This window comes from Atractosteus spatula, chromosome 1 (assembly GCF_055471065.1).
Source record: "Atractosteus spatula isolate fAtrSpa1 chromosome 1, fAtrSpa1.hap1, whole genome shotgun sequence".
Classification (NCBI taxonomy): domain Eukaryota; kingdom Metazoa; phylum Chordata; class Actinopteri; order Semionotiformes; family Lepisosteidae; genus Atractosteus; species Atractosteus spatula.
Genome location: NC_142706.1, coordinates 43,994,807 through 44,016,398, shown reverse-complemented (window position 1 = coordinate 44,016,398; position 21,592 = coordinate 43,994,807). Strand labels below are relative to the sequence as shown.

The 21,592-nt window shown below is 35.1% G+C and overlaps 2 protein-coding genes across 4 annotated transcripts in view; one reads left to right on the top strand and one right to left on the bottom strand.

Annotated features, from left to right (window-relative positions):
* The window catches only part of sclt1 (sodium channel and clathrin linker 1), a 38,383-nt gene extending 25,847 nt beyond the window's left edge, over window positions 1-12,536 (bottom strand). Inside the window, exons 1-11 of the mRNA XM_088927781.1 lie at window positions 12,485-12,536; window positions 11,327-11,399; window positions 9,958-10,025; window positions 8,921-8,973; window positions 8,413-8,485; window positions 6,092-6,147; window positions 5,575-5,710; window positions 3,948-4,070; window positions 3,006-3,071; window positions 1,544-1,614; window positions 417-507 (exon numbers count right to left, since the gene is read on the bottom strand). Coding sequence (XP_088783907.1) covers window positions 417-507; window positions 1,544-1,614; window positions 3,006-3,071; window positions 3,948-4,070; window positions 5,575-5,710; window positions 6,092-6,147; window positions 8,413-8,485; window positions 8,921-8,973; window positions 9,958-10,025; window positions 11,327-11,363 — 774 coding nt within the window. The 5' untranslated portion in view covers window positions 11,364-11,399; window positions 12,485-12,536. The remainder of the gene's footprint in view (window positions 1-416; window positions 508-1,543; window positions 1,615-3,005; window positions 3,072-3,947; window positions 4,071-5,574; window positions 5,711-6,091; window positions 6,148-8,412; window positions 8,486-8,920; window positions 8,974-9,957; window positions 10,026-11,326; window positions 11,400-12,484) is intronic.
* Window positions 12,537-12,643: 107 nt separating this feature from the next.
* c1h4orf33 (chromosome 1 C4orf33 homolog) lies at window positions 12,644-20,660 on the top strand. Of its 3 annotated transcripts, XM_088911944.1 has the most exons (7): window positions 12,644-12,928; window positions 14,615-14,690; window positions 15,013-15,193; window positions 16,244-16,304; window positions 17,473-17,524; window positions 18,568-18,767; window positions 20,187-20,660. In XM_088911944.1, the coding sequence occupies exons 2-7, from the start codon at window positions 14,685-14,687 to the stop codon at window positions 20,296-20,298; spliced, it is 612 nt and encodes a 203-aa protein (XP_088768070.1). In that variant the 5' UTR covers window positions 12,644-12,928; window positions 14,615-14,684; the 3' UTR covers window positions 20,299-20,660. The 3 variants fall into 3 exon arrangements, with proteins under 3 accessions (XP_088768070.1, XP_088768079.1, XP_088768063.1); XM_088911953.1 differs by lacking the exon at window positions 14,615-14,690; XM_088911937.1 differs by lacking the exon at window positions 12,644-12,928 and having other exon boundaries at window positions 14,491-14,690.
* Window positions 20,661-21,592: the final 932 nt, after the last annotated feature.

The window sequence follows — 21,592 nt, the reverse complement described above, 5'->3', positions numbered from 1 at the left end:
TGGCAATGGCTGTGGCAACCCAGATCCTGTCTTGAAAGCACAGGATGCAATGTGGGACTACACGTTGGATGGGATTGCAGCCCGTGCCAGAGTACACACTGCACCAGATGCACAAGCACACAGGGAGAATTTAGAGACACCGCTTAAAGCCTCGCCAGCCTGCCTTTTCAAGGAGGGAAGAAGCCAGAGCACATGATGAAAATTCACTCAGAATAGTGGGAGAACATGCAAAACCCCACGTAAAAGGTATGTTAGCCCAGAACCGAACCCACAACCCAAAAGCCATGAGGCAGTAGCACTAGCCACCATGTTGCACGCCACACTATAATAATTTGTTTAAAATAACCTAATTTCAGTTTAGTACTACAAATCAGTGAAAGACAGCAATTCATTGGCATAGAAGTAAACATAATTACCCGTCTTTGCATTTGTTCTTGAAGGTTCTGCATAAGTTTTGTCATTTCTTCAACCTTTGCTGTAGCTGTTCGCAATTCTAACTTTGCTTGCCTACAAACCAAAGAAATTATGATGTATAGAATGTGTCACAACATGAAAAGGATGTTACTTTCAGAGTTTGGGCTGATTCTAAAGGGTTAATAATAGCAGTTACAACCTAAACAAAACCATCCGTCTATTTTCTAACCGCTACTTCAAATTCAGGTCTGCAGGTTAGCCGCAGTCTATTCCAGCAAGCTAAATCTCAAAAGAAAAAGTAAGCTCTGGATAAACAAGAAGGGGTCTAATGCTTGAACTTACCACACAAACAAGGTTTACCAGGTCTAACTAAACAATAAGAATAAGAGTTCATGACAATTGGACAAAAACGGGGGAAAAAAAACTATCTGCAGTAAGACTATACAGTAAGTAAAAGGATCTTAGCATTCAGCTAGCACAGATCAAGACCTCAATCAGCAAGTTATCTTCATTGAAGCCCATATTGTGTCAGATGGGAGATTTGCTTCAGAATTTATTGTAATATTTTTTTTTTTACACACAGACATCCTTGTACTTTAGAGAGAATGCCATTCTCATAAACATACATGTACAAATAAATACCGTCCTTTATAATGAAAGATACTTGGAATGTCTTTGCCCTCTGCCATATGAGGTTAAAGAGGATCTGCAGTCCCAATTTCTTAGAATGGTTATTAAATCTCAGTAACAATCTTTTGTGATGGTATCACAAAATTGGACAAATGCTGAATTAAGCACAATATTGTGAACTTTGTGAAAGTACGGTATTATCATCACGTTGTTGCAAACCCTGGTCTCGCCACGGGCAAGCGAGAGTTTGTGAAAATTGCGACGTGAAGTGGTCCTTCCTGTAATGAAGCTGCAATTCCCCTTTAAAACGAAGAACTGCAAAGTGTGTGCAGGTGAGTATAAACTGATTAATATACTGATTTGAGCAGGGAATTTGAGCCACAGGGATGTGGCGGACCAAGTCCTAGGCCAAACTGCACCTGAACTGAGGGTTGTAGTCCTGACTGCTTTATAGTTGCTGCTGCGCTGATACCAGCACTGGGACCTACTGCAAACCTACCTCGTCTGAGTGCGAAGCTGCTCCAGTTCTGAGCTCTGTTCCGTCACAGTTTTCAGAAGCTGCTGGTTGGTCTGCAGGAGACATGAAGAACAACAATCCTTGTGCTGCATGCTTTTGAAGAAACTCTTAAAAAAATGGCAGATGAATAAGGTAGCAAAGATATAAAGATATCATTTAAAAAGTGCTTGGTGCATATTAAAAATGCATGAGCATTACATTACTCTTCCTGCACATTTGCTGGAGTTTCTCCAAATCCAGAATCAAGAATTAAAGGATAATGAATGTCACAGATTAAATACATTTAAAACACATTCATTTTACTTAGTATAGAGTAAAACCCATCTTACTAAGAGTGTGATGAGGAAGTAAAGATCTAAGATTACATGTTTTTTATCTTTGCAACTAGTGTTTAAAAACATTTCTTGCAGCAGCACATGTATGTTACATCTACAAACTGGCAAAAAAATGACAGCAAGCCTTCTGAAATCTAGTTACTTTCATCATGTCAGATGGGTAAACTATTTTCAACCTGTTACAATGTGATTTTGCTCAGGGTTCTTTAATGTACTTGAATATGAAAGATAAAAGTGTAACTCTAAAGTGTTTTGACAGGAATTCTCAATTTCCCTGATATCTCTACTGATGTGTATATGCAGGGATTAATTATTTAGCTTTGTACTTTACATATACATGATAATGAAACACTGCAGCTACAAAAGAGAATACAGTATTTCCAGGAAATACATTGACTGGCACAAAACAATTGGTTCCACATGTTAGCATTTTAGGTTGGCCTACATATTCATTCTGGTAAGTTAAACGGAGTTTGAAAGATCTGAACCACACAGTTGTATCTTGTTGTTGTACAACAGAGTTTGGCAATGAACTATTAACCTTTTTGTTATTAAAAGGATGAAGCCCTGGCTCATGGTTTTAGAAAACCATGCCTGAAAAAACATCCTTATACTGTTATTAAATGAATATGTGTTTTTGCCTGTATGTATAGATGTGACTTTGATGTGACTATTGGACATACATAAACCAAAAACTAAAATACAAAAACAATATGTACCAAACTTGTAAATACATAATATTGAAATACAGTATACCACATGCACAAAGCAATCTCCCACAAACTCCTCCAATGAAAATTGTTACTATAAAGTTTATCAATGATTTTGAAAAAACAACTTGCACATTGTATATTTTACACTTTGAGTGTTTTCACTTTGAGTGTTTTTTCACTTTTAGTGCAGTATTCATATGTATGTAACTTTATTTGTTATTTTTTATAAGGTTAAGATACACTTTCCTACTGTATGCAGTTCATAGAAATGTTGACAACAAACTCAGTAATGTAATGAGAATCACAGGCACAAGTAACACAATCTGTGTGCACGTTCTATAAATAATGCCTGTGGTTTGACAGAATAAGCAGGCTTTCCAGATGTTTTTGCCTTACCGACTCCAGCTTCTGATTGGCTAATTGAAGCTGCTGAGCAAGTTGTTGAACCTGGGCCAGCTGATCCTGAAAGAGAAACGCAGGAGACGGTTTCAGACACCACTGGTCCTCGGAGTAAACCAAGCATAGAGGAATTAAAAGGCCTTTGCATTCATGTTAAAATAATGTTTAACCGTTTTTTTTGTTCTTAAACGTGAATCTACTCTATGGCAAAAGCAAAGCACTTTCTAAAGACAAATTAAACACTGCACTGAAGGCATAAAAGTTGTAAGACAAAACCGTTGAGCATGCTTCCCTCTAGTGGATCTAAAAAAAACATGCACTTTCACAGCTAATTTTCTGTCAGATGGCTTTGGAAGTTTCATCATGTACAGTATTTGCCAGGAGTAAACGATATTCCTGTCTTGAACCAAATATAACTAAATAAGCAAATTAGAATTGCATTTTGCAAGCTGTACACTACAATCAGACATGGAAAAAATAACATTTTAAAATAATTAAAAAGTATAAGATAAAAATGGCTCCTTCAGCCCACCAGCTTGAGTCTTATAATGATTTTAACTTCTGATGAAACAGATTCTTTAAACCCCAGACCCCAGTCTGAAGCTGATTTATTCTAATTTCATTACTGTGTCAGATCCCTTTTCCCTCTGTAAACCCGATCAGCTGTTGAGTTCAGAGTAGAGTTAACTGAAAACCAAATACCGAGAATTGTTGTTTGGTTTTACAAGACACCTTCACTGTTCAGAACATTATACATTATTTTGACAGAATACATACAGCCAGCTGCACACACAAAACCAACCGAAGCTGAAGTTTCCTATTTTAAGCATTGTACAAGTACACAGGAGCCAAAAAAAAATACAACATAACCCAATCACATTCAGTGAGAATAAGTCCCTTTCTTCTCAATTGATCATTAAAAAGGAAATACAGGCCTGCCTTTAAATGCTGCCTTTCAACCACATGAATCTGAGCCTCTGTCATGGTTTTTTGGTAGAGCTGCTGTAGCCGATCGAGTTCTTGTGCAGCAGACTGCCACAGTTCCATCGCCTGCTCTTTCTCCTGGAGTAACATTTAAACAAACACAGCATTACTATTATTACACACTTCAACTTGATTTTAGGCTTCAAGTCTATGTTCTCCAGTCAGGTTAAACAATGTAATATAGTTCCACATATGAGAGCAAATAACAAACAGGAAACTAAATCTTCAAAACCTTCAAAAACAAAGAGAAAAACAACATTCCTTCCCAGAGTTTGGTTCAGAAAAGTTAGAATAATGCCTTACATCTATACACTGCTCCTGGTTCTAAAGCCCAAAGTGTTCTCTATATGTTTGGAGGTGTACGTGTGAAAAATTATTTCTCATACTGAATAAAGGGTAAATTTTAGGAAGGCCAGACAATGCAAGCCCTAGTGTTTTAAAAAGTGCTGTGGCATCTTGACAAAGTGTCAGCAGGTGTCTTGAACTCAGTTTAACACCTTGTGCAAAGGACAATTTTTACACCTGTGCTTTCAGTCAATAAATCAAGGCATTAGTTTTGGGAAAGTTTAATCCAGAGGAAAGTGCATTGCCTGATGGTTCATCAATACCACTTGTGGTAGCAACCTGATTTACTTTTACCCCAATTCATGACCAAACAGTCCCAACCTTGCTAGATCAGGCTAAGGCTGATGATAGTAAGGCTGTTGTCTGATACAGAGCTGTTATGCTGCTAATAGTCTGGTGCCACTTTTATTTTCATACACAACATTCTAAATATATATTTTAGACAGACACAAAAGGTTCACAGCAAAACAGATGACTAATTTGGTACTTAAGAAAACGATAATACTTAAAATAATAAATAATACTTAAAAGAAATAAGTACTTTTATTTATTTTTATTAAACAGTGATAAATTTGCACATAATCCATTTTGCATAATATTCACTATAATCAAAATGTCATAGAAGCAGCCAACATACAGTTAATGGACACTGCATCTGGACTCCTATACTGCTTAACTGAAAAGAAATTCAATTATTTTAAACATCCTGATATACCCCCACAAACCAGAATTTGGAAGAAGTGGTTGTGGATTTTGAGATACTTCTGAACCATGAGTAAATACTGAAAATTTAATGACTGTTGTACAGTGGAAAACAATTAAGGTGGTGGTGACTAAATCCAGGGAAATGTACCAATTGCAGACTTCACTTTAAAGGCAGACGGCGGCATGGTGGCACAGTGGTTAGCATTGCTTCGCAGTAATGGGGCCATAAGTTAAATTCCTGAAGTATTACAGTATGTGTGTGGAGTTTGACTGTTCTCCCTGTGTTTGTACGAGTTTTCCCCGGTTGCTCCCGTTTCCTCCCACAGTTCAAAGAGATACTGGTAGGTTAACTGGCCCCTGGGAAAGATTGTCTCTGGTGCGAGTGTGTGCATGTCCGTGTCTGTCTACCCTGCGATAGACTGGCATCCTGTCCAGGATGTACTCTGCCTTGAGCCCATTGCTTGCCAAGATAGTTCTGGCTTCCTTGTAACCCCTGAAGTGGAAGAAGCTGTTAGTAAATGGATAGATATACCTGGAGAGATAATTGTATTTGTTCTTGCAGATTTTTCACTACTCCATCATTGGTCATGAAGTCCTCTTCCAGAGCAGCCCCTGAGGGAAGGGCCTGCAACTGTTTTTCAATGGACTCGCGAAGTTCCGAGTGAAGTCTTTGTGACAACATAAACAGGAATCAGTGATGACACAATTTTAAAAGTAAACATACAATCTTAATTTAAAACATAAAAAACTGCATAATCCATAAGCCACACAAGGTATTGTACATGTACATACTTGCTAAACTACACATAAAAAGTCCCCGTACAGTCATTAGTATTACAAAGTACAAAGATATCGATTGAAAAGATTTTTTATGTATTTCAAAATAATAGCTCTTTTCTTTTAATTAACATCAGAAGCTGTGTTAAGTTTCAACTCTTACCAATAAAGCATCATTTTCACAGTACATCAGTCTACAGGCACTTTTTAATACCTTAAACACCTCTTTCACCATGTATAGAAACTTAAACAAAACAATGATTAAAGATCACCTTTCATTTTCTTTTATGACTTTCTCAAGTTTCAGTTTGATCTCTCCCATCTGCATCTGTTGGTTGAGAGAAAGAATAAAAGGTTTAATAAGAGTGATATGTCAATAAGAAGAAGCCGTGTCCACATTAAGAAAATCAATTTAGATTAATTTTAATCTAAAAATGTAAAGTGCAGATACATCAATTCTGACAGTTATATTAGTATCTAATACTAAAGAATGAAAAGCATACTATTTTGCATGAATCAAGAAATTCAAAACATACAAATTACACACATGCACAGAATTTGGCCATATCAATGGATCCTAAACAATATAGTAAAACAAAGAAACAGTATGTACATAATTACAGTTTCTCAAACAAGTATTTGTATACAAATCATGTGTACTGCATATAAAATGTCACACAATATACAAGGTCAATTTATTCCATAATTTCCAGTGTAATCTTCAGATCAGTATTACAGTGGCTCCAAGTAGGCGATGAATTGACTGGTGCTGCGCATTATGGGTATATTTTTTATTATCTGAGCCTCTTTGTGTGCTAATCAATGTCTGCCATTCATTTGCATTTCACATAGACAACAAATAAAAAGCAAAGAAAATCAATGAGAGGAAGCTGATTCGCAAAATCAACCACTGTATAACATGTCCCATGTGGTCCAACCTGGGGTCAATCAGAAGGAAGGTCATAGCTACAATTATATCAGCATTTTGATTAACAATACAATCACAAAAATATTCTATTAAATGATAATTGCATTTATAATAAGAGAACCTAAAATTTTACAATCATTGCTGTTCAAATGAATATATACACATTATTACTTAAGTAAACAAGGAGTAACTTTTGACATTACTTTTCAAATTTGGAAAAATATTTGAAATCACAATAGTAATTCCAACTGTAGTGCCTCTGTAATTTAGTGCAGTTCTGAAGTTTATCTCTGCTTCAACCTGAATGCTAGCTTTAAGACTGTTCCTCATGCTGTTAATCTTTGCCCTCAATCTAACTTATCCTTGCTACAATTCTAGCCTTAAACCTAAACCTAATTATAAACGTAGTCTTTCACTCTAACCCCACTCCTAACTTATTATTTGCCACATTCCAAGTGGTAACCATTCTGCTGTCCCTGAATTTCCTAACCAAAGCTTTATCCCAAACTTTACTTCAAACTGTATTTTCAACCTATGCCCAAAGTGTCCCATATGGGATGAGGTGAAGATGCTTCTATACATTAACCTGCATGTATTAGTATTAAGTGAATGCAGTACAGCTGTGAGAAAAAGTTTGAAACATTTAGAATGATATATATTCCTGTATTTATTGTTTGTAAAGTGTGTTCTGATCTTCATCATAACAAATGAACACAATCTGTTTAAACAAATGACACACGAACAATTGTACATTTTCATGTATACATTGAACACACTGTTAAAACATTTAGATTTAATAACTGGTGGAACTTCCTTCAGCATCAATGATGCCAAACATTTCCTGCTGATCAGTCGTGCACATCACTATGGGGGTGGGGGGGGGGGGGGGGGTAGTTTGGCCCATTACTGAACTGTTTCAATTAATTGATATTCATTGATCAGATCACATTTTAGGAGCAGTTGCATCAGGAATACAGATATTTCCAAAGGGTTCACAAATGTTTTCTAACCACTGCATGTACTTCTGTACTGTAGTGTTTCCATTTCACTTTCAGGCAACCAAGGGAAGTTACCTGACCTTTGGAACAATCATTTTGGTTCCAAACTTACTAATTTCCATATGAAAGCAAGATGCAACATTAAAACCCCTGTACAATGCACAGTGTCTAGTAAGTTTAACAGAGAACTAAGCACATATACCAATTCTGGTGTAGTAGTAGTCTCTGAACGATGTATAGTTAAACTGTTTCCTACAAGCAACTACATAATCTGCCATTATTGCCAATTATCAAGGCTGTCATGATTTGCAGTGGATTACATATCTTTATGAAATAACCATACTTATACATGAAAAGCATAGGAGTTATGAAACTGCAACATTTGAGCTCCAGTACCAGCATTGCATAAGAAAAATGATTACAATGGTATGTCGATTTTCAGCGATAACTACAGGCGTCATTGATGCCATGTTTCTGCATGGTTTTATCTACCAAATGCAAAAAAAAAATGTTTCTTAGTGTTTGCAGTTTTACTCCGCCTTGTATTTCAAAATCATTATTATTTTGACTGAACACATAAGTAGTATAGCCAAATCCATAACTTCAACGAAATACTGAAGCTATTAAATTATTGAACATTATAAGAAAGAAAAACAAAAGTGCCTACCTGATAGTACTGCAACTGTTCATTCATGCCTTCTATGTGTCTGTCATATTCTGCTATAAGTGGAGCCATAATGCTAAAAAAATAGTTAAAAACCTGCATGTTGGCATTTTCATTTCCAACATTATTATTTCACAAACACCAGTCATACAAACAACAATCCAATGTGTATAAGAGGGTAAAAAGAGCTTAAACAAATGATCCAGAAAAAACTAATGAACTACAATATATGAATGAGCACTCCAGAGTTTAATATAATATTAAGATTGATTGTTGATACAGCCAGAGGGAGATGGACAGTCTTCCACCTTCATCTTGCAGAAGAACAACACATCATATGTCTTTTCTTGTACAGTATGTAACTCTAAGGAACAGTGTTTGAAATAATGACAGATATAAAAATGTAAAAGTCCTCTACCACTATGAACAAGAGGTTTTAAAAAATATCCACATTGAAAACAAAAATCAAACTTTTCCATGGGTTATGGATGTCATTCGGATATATAATCACCTTTTGTCTGTGAGCCAAGGTGCCAGTGACTCATTTCCAACAAGCGCTTCTTCCTTCAAGAACAAACAGTAAAAAATATCCAGTACACTGATACCCACAGGCAAATGAAATACCAACTGCCACTTTGAAAAATGACACACTGTGAAAGAGCACACTTCATTAAGCAAAATAAAAAGTACGAAACTTTTTAAAAAGCTACACTATGGCTTTGTTAAAGCTATGTTTTAACTACTGTATACTGTTACGAAATAAAAAGCTCTAATTTAAGGGACAAATATACTGGTGAGATTTAAACTTTTAGGATTTTGCAATGAAAAATTAGTTTTTCACCTATTCCAGTTTGTAATCACAGAGTTTTTAACAGTTGGTGTATCATGGCCCCTTTAACAGAAAGAGACGACGAATATGTCAGCATACAGTTCACCATGCCCATCTCCATCACAATGATAACATGCTACGAGGCCCAGGGTCCCTTAGAGGAGTGGAGTGGTGCATATCTCACTGGAGTTACTGCAAACTAGCAAGTGCTTGGCCACCCCCACGCTCCCTCCATTTATCACTGCTGCGCTACCAGCTGAAGGCAGTCTGGCCACCTCAAGCCCCCCGTCCCCAGGGGTGTGTGGGTAACCCCATGATGCTGCTTGAGGATTCCTGGTCACAGGTGGTGAATGCCACAGCCAGGCTCAAACCAGCAACACCTGGCCTATTGCACTTATTTAAGAATGTTTTCCTAGTCAGTGTTTGCAACTATAGTTTGACCTATAGTATTTCAAGGAAACTACAATGTATTGTGAATTTTGCTGTCTAAAACACTTTCACATGTTGCGGGGTCACTTTATCTAGATTTACTGTACTCTCAGAATGACCTTGCATGCTGTATCTTTCAGTTTTGTACAGTATTCCAAGTTGTAAGGAAGAAGGATAAAGATCTAAGCATTACTCTAAAAGCAACCAAACCTAGAACATAACCATTCCTTGCTTTGGATACTTCTTAATTTTCTTTTGAAGTATAAAAATAATCTCATATTTCCTAGTACCTGTAGTGGTGTGGGGTGAGATTGATGTCCTTCCTGGTACTGTCTGAGAGCAGAATTCAGTCTTTGAACTGAAATAAATCAAAATATACAAATATGCACACATAATATTTTGCACATGCTTTCTTGAGATTATTAGGAAATTCTATTGATAATAGCTTCTCAGAGTCATAGTAATTTATTACATTCCATTTATAATTGCTTTTAAGAATAGAAAGGTACTGCCTTTGATTCAGTTTCATATAGATACTATTTTGTACAACTCTATTAGTGCTCAGTTATTAAATTATTTTACTTTGAGTCTTCAAGAAAAGCATATAGGTAATGAAAACATTTTTCTTTCTTAATAAAGTCATTGCATTCCTTGTTTAGAAATTAGGTCTACTCTTTTCTTAATATGAACAGGATGTTCTCTTATGGCAAATACTATATATGACAAATATATATATAGGGAATGAAAATGTCCCCATATGGAATACAAAATACTTCACCACACATGCTTCACTGAAGTGGATTAGATCAGTGACATAAGCCTGAACAAACCTCACTGTCTACAATCACCGACGATGCACAGTATTACAAATCACTGTATGGCAAAAAATGTTAATTCAGCCACCAAAGTCTGGATTAGGAAAATGGACAAAAAGGTGTCAACTCATGTGCAGATAAATAAGCAGGACAAAGTAAAAATGGACGCTGTCATCACATATTCCAGTGTGAAAGATGCATTGTTGGCATCTGTAACTTAGAAATATAATTGTTGTGTCAAAGGATATCACAGTTTTCTTACAACACATGCATGATGGTGGATTTCATGTTTCAATTTACCCCAGCAGCTCCCCATCTTCTATAAGGCAAAGCCTTATCTGAAGCCTTCACACAGTGATTCACCACTAGAATTATGCTACAATCCATTGCGTGTGCAATCTCCAGGCTAGATCGCACTGTCACAGCAAGGACCAAAGCATCATTCAATCACAAATCACTGAAAGGGAAAATTGTCGAAGGCAGCCTTTTTCTTTCAGCCCTCCTCCAACAGTTTGCTCATTTCACAATACCATCTCTGCAATGTCTCCCCCCTAGATCATGTTTTCTTTTATTTAGAGCCATTTAATCAATCTGCAAAATGAGTCCATTCTGAAAGACCATTTGTAGAGTAAAAGTACTATAGCATTTAAGGGTCATAGGTGATTATCTGACTGACCCATTCTTATTCATGCACCTTAACATTAACAATTGAGTAGCCAAGTCATGTTTTTCCTCACCACACCATTACTTTCACGTTGCAGAGATTAATTGTTACTGTGACAGGAACTGGAATAACATTATAGATTCATTGCACTTTTGACATTTTCAGGCTTTTAGACCTTACCTTGATCTCTTAGGAAGTCAACTTCTGCAGCAGCCATTTATTTTTCTATTGTAGTACCACAGGTAATATTTGGCTGTAACAAAACAAGAATTAAACAGTTACCAAAAACAACTTGCATACAAAAATTGCATACAGTACTGTTAATCTAATATTCAAATAAGGTGAAAAAAATCCGCGAAATGAAACATTTTTTGCGCCAATAAGTAGAATAAAACGTTAAACGCATGTTTTCAATACTTTGAGATACATGTACTGTAGCTTTAAACATATACCGGTATTCTCGGGAAAATACTTTACAATTAAGGTGAACACTGGACAATTACAAAACATTAAGGTTTTAAAGTATAAAACAGGTAAATTATTGATAACATAAGCTTCTTCAATTTAAGACAGTCAAGACAGTCAATTGTAATTATCTGTAAAGTTAATGATAGTAATGTGCTGCAGCCTACATTGTATCTCATTGCATCTGCACTTTAAATAAGCATTTGTCATTTCCTGTTATCATTCAGTTACAGCAAAGACCATAAATTCAAAGTCTCATCCGAAAGATGCTGAAAACAGTGAAAATAATTTTAAACAAGTCGAAACGAGTTTCTGTAGACAAAAGTCTAAGCAAATACTTAAAGATAACTTCATGATTCCTTTTAAATTCATTAGTAACCAGAGAGCTGTCAGCAATAGGTCGTATTTTGCAGGTTTACAGAAAGTACCAGAACCAGACTTGATGTTAGATGTTGTGTATTTTGTTATGTATTTTTAATTCATTACATAAATCGCCGGCAAGTACTGTAACGAACGCTGAACATAACTTTAGCAACACTGTTTCGTAAACCGACTAACATAATTTTAAAATGGCAACGTGCATTTGATAGCTATTGGAAAAAAATCGAATATTAAATCGTTGTTTCTTTCGGGGAAAAGCTTTTTTAAGAAAGCCGGCGTTTGTTACCAATGGCAACCCAACCAAATTACGTGGATTCAAGTCTAAAGCTAATGTGATAGGAACACTGATTGAAATGCATTTAAAGCTTATCGTTACATTACAAAATCAAAGTAATTCACTAAATAGCTGAATGCTCAGAAATCTAAACTATTATTCTAAGTGTACTTTTAAAGAACAATGTCCTACAGAAATAACCTAAAGAAAATACTCACTGCACACAAACAAGCTCAACTTCCCGTTTCAAACGTCTTCCGCCGTCTTATTTCTGAGCCAATCAAACCCCGGGCCGCTTCATCTGTGCAGCTCTAGCATTGTCCCTACGGAAACACTTCAGATTTTTTTTCTAGAGATTTTAAAGGTGAAAGCTACAACGTGTTTTATTGGTTTTTTTTTCAGTTTTCAGGAAGAAGAATCATCCTTCGTCCTGATCCGAAACTCACTGTGACGGTTTCAGTTTGCTAATGTGTCTTGTTCTCCGACTGTGCCCGTGGTAAAAGTATTAAACTTATTGGATTGGACCTTAGACAAAAATTCTATCTGAAGGAGGTTTAAGCTGAATGAATTCGTGAAACTATTTATGATTTGTTTTGTACAAAGTCTAATTCGGTGGAATAACAAGGGAGCTGGTAACTTCTTTTCCTATCCATTGCACAAAGGTAATTTGTTCTCAGTTCAGTAACTTTTATTTCTTTGCAACTGTGTAGTTAATAAAAAACTGAGCTGTTCGATGTCTCATTCTATGCATTTGTTTGTTTCGGTTTTAGTATTACCTACTGTATGGGGTTTTCACCAGTACTGCTGAATCGGAATGCACAGCCCGTGTGAATGTGCATGTGAAGAGATACAGGTTATAATTGAAAGAATGCCATTTGAGGGCTAATAGTAATAGATGTGCTGAAAGAAAGTTTTAGAGCAAGAAATGGGCTGAATGGCATCTTTCCATTTGCAACCTTATGCCATTATCTAATTACAAAGTTTTAGTAAATATTAATAAAAACAATTAAACATATATGAATACTATAAAAAACTATTTATATAGATGTCAGATATTGATTACAATGTGAAAAAACATAAAAAGACTTAAAACTATATTTTAAATAAGTCTAGCATACAGTAAATTCCTAGTGATTTTATTGTATAAATATTTTAAGAGTTGTAATTGAGAATTAAAAGTAGTAAATTAGTGATGAGAACAGCATATGCTAAAAATCTATGCAAAAATATGTTTTGCATGTAAATGACTCCAATGACTCTAAACACACAGACTTTTTCCCCATCATTTTACATGTCTCCAAGCACTACAGAGGTTTTCAAACGATGCATGTTGGGATAGCTTCCTCTTGAATCTTTATATTACGAAAGTCAGAAGAAACAGTTCCCTTTGAGGAAACAATCAGCTAGGATTCACTGCTTTTTAAATGACACTGAACAAACACTTTTTGTGTTTACAAAGCAGTCTCTTTTATGAGTCCCCTTTGCCCTCACAATTGAGTTTGCTCTTAACTTTGTTGGATTATTTGGAAAGAAATAAGCCATTACCTCTTAAGCATATTGCAATATTGTCTTGAAGAGTGAGTGTACTCTCCTTCCAACACATTAAAGATAAGGGACTGAGAAAAAGTAACCAATGTCATGTTTATTTTGACATAGGAACTGTTGTGGCCTCAAACAAAAAAAAATCAGCCTTAACCCTCTGAAGTATTTGTTATCTTTTTAAGTTTAGCTAAGAGAATTCTGTGTGAAAGATCCTACTGCCAACCAATCCAAAGGTCTTCAAACAGAAAAACATAACAGCCAATGGCATGATAGTCAGGAAGTTTTATTTTAGTCCCTTTTTAGTTTATATCCAAAAATTCCCACCCAAACTCCACACTCAAAACTCTCAAACCCATATTAGTAACGTGCAGACCCTTTATATACCACACAATCTGAATTAGACCTACGTGAGAATGTACATTTCCAGACCATCATCACCAATAATCCAATAGTAAATTAACACCCTGTGTGCCTATTTACAACAATTAGAAGCCATATAGCTGACTCTGGCATTTTAGCTAAGTAGCATCTTGGCTGTAACTACAATCTCTTCTTAAGCCAGCCAAATGTTTACACTGTATCTTTGATCTGATCTGACCACTAATCTGAGGTTCAAAGTACTATAGAGTACAATATTTAAGTTTAGGATTCTTAGTGTCACACATTCTGAGTGTGCGGGGACTGTTAAGTCATACCAGCAAGTACTTTAATTATTATTGAGTTTTATTCTATAAAGAAAACAAGTTTTAATTAATAGATCATTTTCAGGGAGTTGTGTATTTTAGTTTTACGGTTTATGTTTTAAGGCTAGTGTCCAATTCTGTGGTCTGCCAGGGAGGTTTACAACTAACTGCAAACATCCTTCTCATCCATTACATGAAGGTAATGTGTTGCTTTGTTGTTGTAAAGTTAATTGAATCAGCTGTTATGGGTTAATTTTGTTTTTCAGTTATTAAAAAAAACGTTTTCCTTAGTTTGATACAAGGTCTGCTTTTCACCTTGAAACAAATGTCTCCTGTTGAATAAAAACATTGCTTATTTTTGTAAAGCTACACTTCACTGGTGATAGCATGGATCGTCGTTGATTGCAATAATAAGTAAAATGTCCTTTGATCAGTTTATTTACTTATGATTATTGTATATTCCGGAGCTCTATTGCAGATTTTGACCCCTTTGGTATGAAATTTATGTATTATTTCAATAGATGGACTTTCTCATTAAACACACATGGGACAGCACTCCAGTAAATCACAGCCCTGTGAAACTGACCTTTTCTCCTGGTGACGGCGGCTTGCTTATGGAAGTGTGTGCTCCTTTCTTCAATGATCCTCCGGCTCCACCAGGGCCTCCTAACCAGACTTTTCCCGGGCTCTGGGATTACGAAGGTGAGTATTTCATCTGATGCTTTTAACAGAGAGAAGTGTTAACGTGAGGGAAAGTATAAACAGTGCAACATTCATGACTATTCTCATTATTATAGAAAAAAAACACCTTTTTGAGGAAACTTTGGTGGACATTTTTAGCTAATTTGTCAATGCTTACTTAAAAATAATGAATGTCAAGCTCTGTTTTTAGTTTTTGACCCTTGAGATTGACATATCATGACTATTATCTAGATACCTGGTATTCTGATACAGTATGTGGAAAAAGTCCAAACGCACATAGGTTCAATGAAATGGGAACATTTTGTTTATTATGTTATCAGAAATAATAATAAAATGGTCACATACAGCAACTGCTCTCTGTTCTAATTTGCTAGAATGTTCTCAGTGCACTGTGTTGTGATTCATGCCCTCATGTTCTTATTTTCTCTTTTAGTCATAAACATTTAAAGTATTTCTTCATTAAAAACAAATTAAAGTACACAGTGGCCTTTAAAGGAGGACAGGACAAAAACCACAACAACAACAAATACACAGTGCACAATATAGGTTCCAGTGAGCTAAAAGTAATTCAGTCCTCAGGTTGGACGGAGAATTCCCTGTTTGTTCCAGAGTCCACAACAGAGCTGAGATAAAATGAGGCCCATGCAGTTAGAATAAAGCAGGTGTCTGATGCCTCATGCAGGTCACTCTGGCTGTGCAAGGGTGCAGTATGTCAGTAATGCTACAGTATCTGAACAGGCCAGTGCAGTAACCCACTGTGGCATGTGCTGCAAATGTCTACACTATACTTGCTTTATAGAAAGGGATGTTAACCAATAATGAACGATCTACTACATGCATACAGTGCCTTGCAAAAGTATTTACCCCCTTCCAATGATGTTCTGTTTAGCTGAATTACAAATGCTGTACAGTATTCACATTTTTAAGTGAGTATTTTCATCAAAACCTGAATGCTTGAAACCCTTTCATATTTTACTCTTTCTTACTTGATTTTGCTTCTGATTGTTGTTATTCAGATATGGGGATGTGTCATTTTGTCTTGTTTCCTAGTTGTTGAAGCTTTCTTCCTCAACAGCGCCACAGAAAAATACCTGGAGGTTGAAGTGTGTCCGTAAGTAAACAAAGTTGTCACCTTTTTGCCCTTTGCTGCTCTCCACTATGTAACAGAAAAGATTCATCAGATGTTTTCACCGTATTTTTCAGTTCATTTTTACAAATAATATTAATTGAAGTTGGAACATAAAAGAGGTAAGTTGGCTCACCTTCTCAATTTAGAAAGTAGCTTATTGGCACAAGAACCTTATCAATCTGGTTCCAATTTGTCAGCACTTTGGTTTAGACACCCACAAATACATGTGTAATGTATAAAGTGCCTCTTATCAGCTCCAGATCTACTTCCTTGTACTGGTATTTTCAATTTGTGACCTCTGGACCTGGCTTCTGTGTGGGATTGAAGTAGAGGCTTATCCTAGATTGATTTCAGGAATCTCTGATTGGGTTATGAAAACATCGAATTTCCCTGACGTCTTCTTTATGCCAAGCAAAAGATTTAATCCTTTTTTACTGTCTGGATAGGGCATTCTTTTGTACACCTGGATGAAAGTCTTTTGCCTTTTATTTTGTGATCTCATTCCAGAGCAGTGTGAAAAACAGAAATGAACATGGCAATCTGATGAAACTAAATCATTCTGTCAAAGCCATTCTTGACAGTAATCTAGTGATTTTTGTTATTTGCCTAAGAATTCTTTCAGCATTTTTAATTACTTCCCAAACTGTATAGATCAGGACAATGATGAGTCAACTTAAATCCTTATATAGTTTATATAGGCTTTGTGTTCTGTTTAGTACCAAATATTTGAAATGTATATAGTGCTTTCATGTTTTTATATGTAGTGTTTATACTTTTAAACATTTAATGTTCTACAAAGGCAATCTTCACAGTTCTGGATAAAAGTCTTTTAAATTTAATCTCCTGCAGTCTTAGTTTAACATCATGTAACTTCCTCATATCAATACGTTGCAATACCATTCCGTACTGTGAAACATTGACATGTTTTTGCTAGAAAACTAATTTAAAAAAAATAATTTATAAGAAACAAAATGCCTTTTTTTTACAAATAAGTATGTTTTAATATAAATTAAACCAAATACGCAAATTTCAATCTTAAAGATGACATGACGTGCCTGTTTTACATATTTAAATAATATTCTCATTATTTATATTTACTGTATAATGTAATAAACAATCATTTATTTTGCTCTTCATGTCTTTATTACAGTCATGGGCAGCACTTAGTATTGCTTCTCTCTGGGAGAGGAAACGCATGGAAAGTAGGTTAAATCTCTCAACTACTAGAACTATGACGTGTTTTATTCAGAATTTTTGTTCTAACTCTTTGGTGGAACATATCCATATTGAACATTTCTATGCACAGAAACAAGTCATTTAAGGTGAATTATAAACATATTTTTATATGTAAATTTCAGTTATAAAATTGTAAGGTTTGTTGAACTAATAATAGGAAGAACTGAAGGGGTGCTCTGCTCACTTTGGCCATGTTGTTTCTGAACATGAAAAATGATGTAGTAAATTTTTGCTTCTGTTTAACCTGTTGCTCTGTCCCATTTGTGTGTTCATATTTGTGTATTTACAGTATGTTGTGCAGGTTTAATTATACATCGGTTCCCAAGTGGAAAATTAAAAAAAAAACATTCAGCACTGATTTTGCCTCCTTGCGATGAAGGTTTAGAAATAATTTCAAGAAATTACAGTATTTTTTCTGAAGTAGTTTGTGTTTAAAAACTTTATGCCCTGAAACCTTTTGTATCAAAAGGAAGTCAGAATTATACATATATATTTTTTAAAAGTATAATGTTGTACAACACTATTTACAGTACATACAGTATGCAGCAGGACTGTATGTATTGTCAGTGGTGACAAGAATCATGCTCAAAGTTCCAAATTATACTGTAGATATTATGGAGCAAACATTATACTTGTTAAAGATGAGAATATGGCCAAGAACTTAAATGAAGGAATTGTTGGTTCATATGGCAATGAAGGACACTTTGCAAAACCAGAACTAAATGAAGAAAGTTCTGTAACAACACCTGAGTCCTACTAAAAACAGATGCTTCTGAAATTTAGGTTCTAATAAGTAATATGATTAGTATTCTAATTGTTGGATAAAATGAGTGTTTTGCCCTATTTGGAAAAATAGAAAATCTCAAACGAGGGGAAAAAATACTCCTCATACATTCAGAACAGCCTCATACATTTGAAGAAGCTCACCTGAAGTTGATAGACATTTCGTATAGGATAAAGATGTGTGGAAAATTCATACATTCACTTTGGTCTCTCTCTCTCTTTTTAGCAAGGACTAGATTTAGCTTATGAAGCTTCCATTTGTGGAAAAAAGTGGAAGGGCACTGCCCTCCTTCCCTGGAGCTACTTCCCACCTGGTGTGGATAAGATGAATTCATATGCCATTCATGGATCTGGAAATGGAAGGATTTATGAAGCCCTTTATCCAGTGCCAAGAGATGAGCTAACAGAAAATCAAGGGCCCAACTTGTAAGTATGAAAAGTGCAGTATCTGAAAGGTTATGGGTTTTTTTCTTATCTGACATTTTTGGAGGGATTGACAATCAACTGTAATTTTCTTATCTCACTATTTATAGTTTTGCTCCCGTAAAATTGGACTAAAAAATACTGCAAAAAGAAATACTTTTGCATACATGTAATTTCCTAGTCACTAAATAACAAAATAATGTCCTGGAAAGTATTCTTAAAAAGCATAAAAGATTCAACAGATTAATCTTAATATTAAGATATTTTTTTAACTTTCATTATAAGTGTCAACATCCTTTGAGATCAGGCTGACCTTTAGTTTTGGACTAATATTTAAATGGTTGTAATTAAAGTTGGTTAAATGCCTTAAGCAAAGACCAGGTGTTTACAGTACATCTGTACTAAATTAACGCCGTGTAGAGAAATATATATATAATCATACATTGTTTTTATGTACTAAGCTCTGCTCTTTAGAAAAATTAAAATTGCCAAAGGCACATTTACCACTGTTTAGATCATTTGGTTAAAATATATGCTGAAAACTCAGGCACATTTTAGACACATTTCAGGCACTAATATAGCTGAATTACTTGAAACATCCACATAGCAGTATATTTTTCTGTAAGACTAAATCTCACCTAATACACATTATTTCACAGTCCTTATAGAGTCTTATAAAATAAAACTGCAAAATGCCCTTCTGTGAAATGCAAGCATGATTTTTGTGAGAACGTTTTTAATAGCTGCCTCTCATATGAAATGAGCAGATGAGAAGATCCAGTATGAGCTGTAAAGGGCCTTTTATCTCTGTCCAAGGCGTCTGGATGTCAGATGTTTTCATGTCTTTCTCATAGGATTCACATACACCTTTCTCTACAAGAATGTAAAACCTTACTGATCAAGTCCTTCTTATTACTTCATCTGTAGTAAGTTCTTATTCCCAGAGAAGTTTATTTTTGGAACACCAAATACTTCACCTTAACCCCTTCTCCCCTCCACCACCAAGAGTCAATTCATGCTAAAAAAGTGTCTTTTTGACATTTTGAATAATTTTTCATAAAGTGCTAATAAAAAGAAAGTTAAAATGTAAGAAAAAAATAAAAAAGTTAAGGAAGAAAACTCTAAATTATTGTAATTTTATTAAAATGTCCAATTCCTTATTTTTCAGGATGAAAATAATAATGGAGGGAAATTCCTGCCATTTATCTATTAAGTTGCAAACAACATTTGTAAAGTTGGGTGAACAACTGACAATTTAGCTTTTTTAAAATTATTTTATAGAGCAACAAAAACATTATTTTGAATAAAACAAATAGTTGCCCACTATTTCCATAAAATTATTATTTAAAAACATATTGCTCATAATATTGTATTGGGCATATGCAGGTGATAAACTAACATGCATGTGACTGTTCCTTTTAGCCATCTCCTGGAATACTTCCAAGACTTCAGTCTTAAAGCAATTATGGGAGAAGACTGGGTACAGCCGGAATCAGACCTGTGGAAAAACTGTGGTGATCAGCAGAAACTATAATAATGTTGCCAGAATTATTAATAGGAATTCAAAACTCAAGATCGTTGTGGCTGACATGAATCTTAAATTAGAACACCTTTATGAAGGAATGCTGTGGTGAGCTATGGTGTATTGTAATTAGATACTGTATATACAGTACCATATCTTATAAAATGTGTAGAGCAGAATATACATAAATTTGTTTAGAATACTGAACTTTTAGGTAACAAGTTGGTTTATTCCTTAAAAGGAACAACGCTTTTTTCCTGTGGTAAATTGAATGAATTGTGTTTAAATTAAAACTTTGGAAAATCAATGGAAATTTTTTTTTTAATGAGGAAAGTGCAAAAACCGAAAAAAATAAATAAATCTGTTTGTAATGCTCAGCTTCATTTATTTTATTTATTGAATTTACTTCCCCAATAATTCAGCACACATCGCTTACAGTGACGCTCTAGGTTTTAGGTAATAGAAATCTACATTTCCCTTTATGTGGGAAAAAAATACATTTCAGTGTTTTTTCAGACTTTTAACAGAAACCATCTTCAGGTCACAGTTTTTTAAAGAAATGGCCAGAGGCTCTCTATAAATAATGTAGTTTCTGATAAATAAATGAGTATCAAGTTGAATATTTGTCAGGACCCTAGTCCTAGACTAGGACTAGAATACAATTCTGGGGATGGTCATCGCTTTGTGCTTCGGCTCCGGGTTTGATCATGCGTGGATGGCATTTTCCTCAATTTTCTTTAAAGGCATCTGATGAAATACACAAAACATCAACCTAACCACAGCGACTAGCTGTAGTCAGTGAGAATATCTTGTCAGATACACTTCAGTTACACTACAGTTCATAACCATGAATGACAGGTTTGGAAAATAAAGTGTTTGTATGCATTGTACGTCACAATTCCAAGAATATGCAGCATCTCCAAAAATTAAAACCTCTTTAAACTGTATTTCATAATCTTTCATGACGTGCAACAAGATAGTTTGAGCCTGGTTAAGCATTGCAATAAAACAACCTTGTCACTGTAACTCAGATTTCCAGCCAAACCTTCACACTTTTCTAAAACGGTATTTTCGTTAATCCCTGGTTTTGGGTTGTTCAGAATCTATAGAAAACTCACATTGAAAAGCAGAAATTAGAGCTGTAACTTAAATGGAAATCTGATAATGAATAAATGGAAGAACTTTGAAGCCTAATTAAGAGATTGTTCAGATCGGCGGAACCAGGACAGTGCAGCCACAGTCATCATTAGACATGTTCGTGATTAGCTTGACTGCAGTTTGAAAAAACACGTATCTACAACTAAAT